We start from the raw sequence: 9,282 nt of genomic DNA on the forward strand, positions 1-9,282 counted from the left end.
CATCGTTAGACATGTATTCAGGTTATTGGCAAGTCAAGGTAAAAGAAGAAAGTAAGCCACTTACTGCCTTTACGGCGCCAGGTCATGGATTATGGGAATTTAATGTAATGCCTTTTGGATTGTGCAATGCCCCGGCAACATTTCAACAGTTAGGGGACGTAGTGTTTAGAGATTTAAAATGGAAAGAAGTTTTAATTTACATGGACGACATTATAATTTTTTCTGAAACAATAGATGAACATTTGGAAAAATTACGTAAAGTTTTCAATAGACTTCGAAGTGCAGGCCTAACGTTAAAACCTAAAAAATGTGAATATCTAAAAGAAAAAATTAATATTCTTGGTTATACAATTTCGACAGATGGAATTTTTCCTGATAAATCAAAATTAGTTTCAATTGAGAATTTTCCAAGGCCAAAAAATGTAAAAGGTGTACAAAGCTTTTTAGGACTTTGTAACTATTACCGGAAGTTTATAGAAAATTTTGCAAAAATTGCACGCCCCTTAAATGATCTGACAAAGAAACAGAATAAATTTGATTGGCAGGACATTCATGACAAAGCGTTTGAAACACTAAAACAGAAATTAATTAGTGAACCAGTGTTGGCACATTTTCAGCCAAACAAAGGGTGTGAATTAAGTGTAGATGCATGTAGAGATGGAATAGGAGCTATATTATTGCAGGAAGACACAGAAAATAAGTTACACCCTATCGCTTACGCAAGCAGAAGTCTTAGCAAAGCGGAGAAAAATTATTCTATAACTGAATTAGAAGGATTAGCGGTTATATGGGCACTTTCATACTTAAGACACTTTATTTATGGTAAACCTGTAAAAATCGTAACTGATCATCATGCTTTATGTTGGCTAAAGACATTAAAAGACACCACGGGTCGATTAGCTAGATGGTCATTAAAACTGTCGGAATTTGATTACACGGTGTGCCATAAATCAGGAATTGCGCACAAAGACGCTGACTGTGTAAGTAGATATCCGGTACTGCAACCAGATACGAATAAACACGACGTTGAAGAAATACCAACATTTATTTTGGATACTCGTAATATTGAGGAGTTACAGAAGAAAGATGAAAAAATTTCCCAAATAATAATGACAATCAAAAACCCGGAAAATGCTACAATTGGTTTACGTAAGCAGGCAAAAAACTTCAGGATTGAATCCGGAATTTTATACCGAGTAAATCCGAATGATTTAGGTCGAGATAAGCTATTGGTAATACCGCAACAGTTAGTGGGAGAAATTTTGTATTCTCACCATTCGGAACCGCTGAGTGGTCATTTGGGAATAGCGAAAACGCTATCAAAAATTAAGCAACGGTATTATTGGCAAGGGTTGCAAAAAGATGTTGAAAATTTGTCCAAAAGTTGTCCAGATTGTCAAGCTAGAAAAGGTCAGCAAAATCAAAAGCCGATAGGATTTTTACACCCAATTCCTGTGGGAACACCATTTGAAAAGGTGGGGATTGACCTTTTAGGCCCTTTTCGCCGAAGTAGCAATGGTAAAACCATGATAGTGGTAGCAACAGACTATGCAACACGTTGGGCAGAAACTGAGGCGTTACCAAGTGGAAAAGCAGGGCCGGTAGCAAAATTTATTTTGGAAAAAATAATTACAAGACATGGAGCGCCTAAGAAATTATTAAGTGACAGAGGAAAAGTGTTTCAATCAGAATTGGTGACGAAACTATTGAAAGAAATGGGTACTACAAGCCAATTTACAACGGCATATCATCCAGCGACAAATGGTCTTACGGAGCGATTTAATAAGACTCTTGCAAATATGTTGGCAATGTACACCAACACAAATCAGTCAAATTGGGACCAATGTAACTTTTGCCTATAATTCAGCGAAACAAGACAGCACGCAGTTCTCGCCCTTTATGTTAGTATATGGACGAGAACCTATTTTACCAACTGAAGCGAACATTATGCCGCATACTGAATCTCTTAATAGCAATCAAATGAGGGAAACTAGTCTGGCAATACGTAATTTTGCTGCTGAAAACATAAAAAGACGACAAAACATAGATAAACTTCGCTATGATTGTAAACATAGACATGTGGAGTTTAATGAGGGTGACCAAGTGAAAGTTTTCACCCCGGTAAGGAAAGTAGGGAAAAGTGAAAAATTGCTGCTTAGATGGTTCGGACCTTATTATATAAGACGAAAAATGTCAGACGTGGACTATGAGATACAGAAAGGCAGATCAGACAAAGCAAAAAGAGAAGTTGTTCACGTAAGCAGAATATTACCCTATTATGATCCCTGGACCCCAGAATGCACGCCTTTATAAGAGGACAAGATGGGAAAAACACACAAAAGAGACAACTTTGAATAACTAAAGAGTATATTACTACTAAAGAAAAAAAAAAGAAACAAACAAACGAAATAAGATAAAATAATAATAATAAAAAAAAAAGATAATAACAATAATAAGAGGAAAAAAAATACAATTAAAATTACACATTTACAAAAAATACAATAAAATTGAAAAAAAAAAGTAATGTGAAAAAAAAAAAAAAAAACTCAGTTATGGTGGTGGTGGAAGTAGATGCGGTGACCAGTACCATTTATGGTTACCTGGTCACCAGACCACCAAGTTGGAGAATTGCTGTCTCCTGAGGTTGTCTCCTCAATATTGTCCGCCGTTGGAGCAGGAATCCCGTTCGGGAGCCGCTCTTTGCGGACCGGGGGCGTCGATGGCCTCGTTGGTACTGGTGACCCCCACGCAGAGGTGTTAGATGAGGGTGACGGATAAGTAACACCCTGGTGGCGCCCAATGGACGGTGAAGCGGACCTGGCACCAATGTCCCTGTCATTATCAGACCAAACGTCGGCGAGCCCTTCACCAGGGCGGCGCATCGTTAAAAGTCTCCGGAAGTCCCGGAGACGGCAACCCCTTCCAAACCCAGTTTGGTTGTCACTTGGGGGGCAAGATTGTGGATCTTTAGTTTTGAAAAGAACAACAAATTGGATTACTTTATAATGTGAATAACAAAGCCAACAAATTTACTTACGGTTCATGATGAAAACACGGAAAAAAAAAACACTACTACACTCAAATGGAGTAAAAAGAAAAAACGACTGCACTCGCAAAGGCACACAAAGAAAGTGACTGGAGAGGAAAAAAGTGAAGGACCGTTTCGCCCATAAAATGACAAAACTGCTGTGAATGCAGTGCTGTATAAGTAAAATAAATAAACGATAATAAGGCACCGTCTATCCCTAACTGACATAAAGATTGTAACACTTTGTATACAAAGTAATAATTTTGTTGAAATGAAAAAATTACGTTTGTTGGGTACAAACTTCACATACCGAGTGGTACCTAAATTTGAAGTTACTGAGCTCAGGGATTTTTATTCTCTTATCCGCGTCTGAATTTAATGGCCAATTGAAAGATTCACGAACGGATATTAGTCTAATTTTCCGCAGTTACACCAAAAGTGTGTAAAATGATTATCTAAGCGCGCGTTACAAGTTATTTGACTACAATGGAAAAAATGATATAATTAAAATGGCATACTTAGACAAAAAATACGAGGGACGTTAAATATATCGGGAAATGCCATAGGTGCCGAACAAGTAAATACTTGAATAAATATAAATGTCAGGGGTATGTGATAATGGGGGGATAGACAAATTAAAATAACGAGTTTTCGTTTTATTTTAGTGTTGGATATTTTTGAATATCAGCATAATGTATTCGGTCGAAAAAAAATGCATCAAATGAATAATATGCGTCCGCAAGCGTAAAAGTGCTGACATGAAATTAAGAGAATATAAATAATTACATCGCTGTGATTTGCATTTTAGTTAGCGAAGTACCGTGATAGTACCGCGAGTGCGTTTCCTTGAAAAAATACTGATCGAGAGTTTATAAAAAATGGAGTGGATTGTGATGTTTCTATATTATGCCCGATGTGTTTCGGACATAAATGTTAAATTACATTTATATGACATGGCGTTATACCATTTATGGGAGTTACATCAAGAAATACAGCGACCAGGAATAGTGTATTTGGGAGTCACAAAGGCGTTACTAGCACTTTGGACCCAAATAATTCACATGGAATACCAGATGATTCATATTGATTTATTGGTGAGACAAGGAAGAAACCCTACGGAAAGATGTGGTTGTGCAATCTGCGCACCTCCGAGGGTGCCATTCTATCAACCAAGACAATTTTGGGAAATATGGGGAAGTCTGTTTGTGGATGGTTGCGCATGCAATGTTTGTTCGTTCAGAAGGAATTCACAATTCAGGCGGCGTGAACTACATGAACCTCCCCGACCCCATTTGCCACCAAGAATGATGGGACATCCATTTAGGGTGCCATCAAGAGGTGAACCTACATTAGTTGGTGCCGAGGGTGACTTTGCGACAGAATTGGAACCCCGTTGAGCCACCACTAAATACAGCAAACATGACAAATTGGACTCGGCAGGTGATTGCCACGCCTCTTAGAAGACAAATAAATCGTACACGTGTACGTGGTACGGCACCATATCAAGTGCCTATACGTGAGGAAAGAAATGAAGACCAGTTGAACACTGGTCAGGCAAAACCCGGAGAGACCCAAACCGAACAAGACAAGTGAAACAGTTATTGTTCAATATTTTATATCAATATTATATACTATATATTTAAAGTTTATCTATATAATAATGACTATTGTAGCACGAAGAAAATAAATGATATTTAACCATTTTTCTTGTTTAATTAAAGGTAAGATGGGTAAAGTTAATACAGGCGTAATAAGTTTTAAAAGGCGTCAAGTACGTCACTGTTATTAATATGATAAGGATGACACAAGCGTTACCCTGACCTACCTCAAAACCGCTGACAAGACAAAATAAACCGAGTATAGGTTGTTTACACTACTTAGGTAGAGTGCATTTCAAACCATAGGGTCATTAGACAACCGTAAATTTTGTTTTGTGTTTACGTTTTGATAATTTACTTTCTTATTTTTGTTTACAGATAATCTAGGGAAGAAGCAATCAAACGTTATCGTCAATTTATTTTTTGTTTTTGGATAAATAAAGTATTTCTCCGCATGGATTTGAAATGAAGTTAGAACGTTCAATGTTCCAGTTTTTAGAACAACTTAGTTGATATGGAAATTGGGACATTAGTTAAACATATGCAGAAGTTATTGCAATCGGTTTGAGGTATACCAGTGAATAAAATTCACTCGGTTGAAGGTTATTAATTTGATTGAGATATAAAAGAAATATGCGTGTAATATTATATATTATTATACAGTGCATTTTTTTTAACGCGCAACATAGGATTTTACGTGTTAAATTTTTAAGCCCATGTTAGACCATTTTATTTTGGAACTGCAAGTCTATAACTTGACGGGTGTGTCTTTAGTACCCTGAAGCTTAAGTAAGTCTACCAATTTGGTCTAAAAAGTGATTAAAAACTGGAAAAAAATCATTTTTTTTCGAAAAGATTTTATCGTTCCATACTCCCTGTATGCATTGTTGTTCCTTGTTGTTTTTATACTGGCAGGTCAGGTAGCAGGTAAAGTGACATATTTTGACTGCATCACGACCCGACATCTTTTGAACGTGAAAAGGGCATTTTATGATTGTTTGGAATACTGTTTGGCTTCAAACGGAGGTCACTTTGAACCATTCACTTATAAGAATACTTCTTTTGTTCTTAACTTTCTTGATATAAAGTTAATGATCACCCTGTTTTAACTTTCTACGCCAAATTTTACCTGCTACCTGCCGTGCCAGTATCAAAAGAACAAAGAACAACAATGCATACAGGGAGTATGAAACGATAAAACCTTTTCGAAAAAAGATGATTTTTTGCAAGCTTTTTAACACTTTTTAGGCCGAATTGGTAAACTTACTTAAGCTTCAGGGTACGAAACAGCCACCCGTCAAGTTTTATACTTGTAGTTCCAAAATAACATGGTCTAACATGGGCTTAAAAATTTAACACGTGAAATCCTATGTTGCGCGTTAAAAAAAACGCACTGTATGTTATTATTAAGCCTTAAGTAACGCATATTAACCTTTGTTCTTATTTTCATTACATGTAAAAACCGCTTGAGGGAGCCATAAGAAGCCAATGTACTAAATGGCGCTGTGCAAAGCCAGTAATGGACGACCAGTGAAGATGACATTTAACCTTATCACCAGAGTCAACCACATGATAAAAATGAAGCCTAAGCAGAAGGGACTATGGAATGGACATTGCTAGACTTCAGCTACTGGACTATTTGGTGACCAGTGAAAGACGATGTGTTAAGTCATAGACAGGGCAATGTATGATTGTGACAAACATTTTTGTGCGAACAATGGCGCAATATAATTCGCAACATCAGAGCTACTTATATTAGAGTAAAATGGTGCGTATTTAAGGGCTACCCAAGGTTTCAAATGTGTTATGTTAATTTAAGGGTTACTTTAATGATTAGGATTATTATAAGTTTAAGGTACGACGAAGCGATGACGTAGGATGGAGAAAGTAAGCTTTTTAGAAAATATATGATAAAAAAAAATAAAATTAAAATCAAAATTTTTGCTTACTCCATTTTTTCTAATACTGTTATAATGAGATGAATTTTATATAAGGCTAGCGATAACTTAGATTAATATTTAGAATTGTCAAATGTAGGAGTTACCTCTCTTAGTTTAAACTGGAGGACCAGTTTCATGGAGAAGGGGCAAATGTCACGAAGAATAAAAAATCAAATTTATTTCACTTGAAAGGAAACATTAAAAAATGTGGAATGTTTATATTACTTGAGCGGAAACATTAAAATTGTGGAATGCGGTCGGAGTGCAACTGCAATTAAGATGCATTTGCTGAATTGCGAAATAATGTGGAATGTTTTCCAAGTACCGATGGTCGAAGGTCGTCACGAGTTGTCGGCTAGACGAGGCCAGGTCTGGGAGTTTTGATTGGTGGAATCAGTGTCTGGAATACTATAAAAAAGAGGTTGCACCCTAGAGAGGGGTTCAGTTCAGTTGAGTCCAGTTCTTTCCAGCCAGTCCAGTTTGCTGTGCACCACGCTAGTGACCGAACCACAAATGTCAATTAGACATGTCCGTAACGCTCAAGTAAAGTTAATCGTGAACGCGCGTCACAGTGACCAGCCTCTCTTCAAGATTCTGTCTTCTATAGAGATGTAAGTATGTTTATTGTACTTCTATGTTGTGTGTTAATTTACGCCTGGTTTATTATGATTTTATTGGGAGTTAGTAACGTTTTCGTTGGGTTAGGAAACTTGTTATTTTATTAGCTAGTAAGTTAGGAGTTGTTAGGTTTAAGTACGTATTCAATAGAACTTGATGGTAGAGTTAACTGTGTTTTATTTTCACGCTGAAACGAGATCCCAGGCAAAATAAGTTGAATTAAATTCAACACGTCACGCTAGTCGTGACAATATGAAGGAGTCGAAGATGCTCCAGGCGAGCGGCGACAGAAACAGGCACATCGACGCAATGAGCTTCGCGAGGACATTGCAGTCCAGTATTATGTACAGGAGGAAAAATATCAGCACCAGCTCGATCGCAAAGAAGGTGTTGCCCAGCAGGTCCATTGTGCGTTGGTTGTTCTGGAGCGTGGAAATGAGGCTGCCCCGCAGGTTGTTCAGCTGCCGCATGCTGCCCTCAATGTCGGCGAATGTAAGGCTCGTCTCGAAGCGCTGCGTGAGGATGCGGAAGCATGCGTTGGCATCGCTGACAGACATTACCCCGAGCAGGCTCTCCAGCGTAATTAAACCCTTGAGCTGTATCTTGTCGATCTTCTTCAGCTCCCTATAGGCGTCCAGCTCCACCCGCAGACAGCCCTTCTTCTCCTTCTTGTACACCTTGATGAAGTTGTTCTTCTCAGCAAGCCACTTGTGGTCCTGCGTGCTGAGGTATTTAAGATCAATGAACTTTTTATTCCTTGCTGCACCGGTCACGCTCTCGAGCGAGAGGGCTGCATAGTTGGGGTTGCTGGCCGGGGCCGTGCTGTTTACCGGGATGCTCTTCTGTGCCGATGCCCGCCGCCTGGCTCTTTGGGCGCTTTCTGGGCGTGCCTATCAGATCCTGCTGTATCTTTTCGTAAATGTCGGACGCTGCGGGCTCGGCGTCCGGGTTGCCGCGCACATCGTGCGCCTCGCTCTCAGCGAACGCGCCGCTGTAAAGCGTGGCCTGCCGGATGTTGTCCCGTATAATGTCCAGGACCTCGAAGCGCGGGGCAAGCTGCGCCGTCTCTGCATCGTTGCACAGCATGCAGAAATACGCCTTCGGATTGAGCCGCCGCGTGCTCCGCCGGATCAGTTCCAGCAGCGCCGCGTCCGAGAGCTCATAGTCATCCCCATATTTCGCCTTCAGCAGAGTCCGCTCCAGCCGGATGATATCCCTGTACCAGCCGAGGCGGCTCTCCGATGTAAAATTCTTGTTCAAGCGGGCCACGAGGGAATAGCGCACCACATCGCCAATCGTCTGCAGCGCTGTGTATCTGGCCGTAGGCCAGCCGGCCATGCAGAGTGGTTTACTGAACTGCACCCAGACAGACCGAGAGCATTTGTCTGTACCCAGAGTATATGCGGGCGCAGTATGCCATTGCTCTGCGGAATGCACCCACTTGCAGAGTCGTGCATGTGTTTCATGTCCGTTGCTCCTGATTCGTCTAACGGTTAGGTTAGGCTAGGTATACTAGATTTTCACTCTAGTGGTCAGGGTTCGATTCCCTGGTCGGGAACTCTCATTTTATTATTCCGCTTGCCGTAAAATTTGCCGCCGATGGAGAACAACGAGAGCATCGATATCGTGGAGTTCCTGAAGGCGCGTTCTCACGAGGTAGAGGCTATTGAGAAGAGCATTGCCGTCTCGCACAAGCAGTCCCTTGCCTGGCAGCGCCTCCCGTACTACAAGAGACGGCGAAACCGGAACTTTGACAGACGCCTGTCGAAGAAGTTCTCCCACAGGCCCAAGGACCGGCATGCGCTGCGCACGCACACATACTATGCCAAGCGCTTTTTCATGCTAAAGCTGCCCGCCTTCAGCATTCCGCTGAGGCGCCGTCTGAAGAGCATGAAGTATATCTATAAATCGCAGAGCCGCGGATTTGTATTTGACGAGAGCTTCAGGGGCATCTGCGTGTACCGGAGGGCCGAGGTGCTGGACTTCAGAGACAGGGAGCACGGAGATGCATGGCGCAGTAGGGATCTGTGGGCCGGTGTCGACTTTGGAAAGGAGCGCGTGGTCCAATATGCCGGGAACCAATTTGAGGTTTTTGTCG

The 9,282-nt window shown here is 40.6% G+C and overlaps 1 protein-coding gene across 1 annotated transcript; it reads right to left on the reverse strand.

Annotated features, from left to right (window-relative positions):
- Positions 1–7,417: 7,417 nt before the first annotated feature.
- On the reverse strand, positions 7,418–8,522 carry LOC145737913 (uncharacterized). The gene is made up of 2 exons (XM_081992751.1): positions 7,951–8,522; positions 7,418–7,907 (listed from the first exon to the last, which is right to left on the reverse strand). Exons 1-2 carry the CDS (start codon positions 8,520–8,522, stop codon positions 7,418–7,420), a joined length of 1,062 nt encoding a protein of 353 aa, XP_081848877.1.
- Between the last annotated feature and the right edge of the window lie 760 nt (positions 8,523–9,282).

This window comes from Ips typographus, linkage group LG14 (assembly GCF_016097725.1).
Source record: "Ips typographus isolate SLU linkage group LG14, UJ_Ityp_2.0, whole genome shotgun sequence".
In the NCBI taxonomy this organism is placed as follows: Eukaryota; Metazoa; Arthropoda; class Insecta; order Coleoptera; family Curculionidae; genus Ips; species Ips typographus.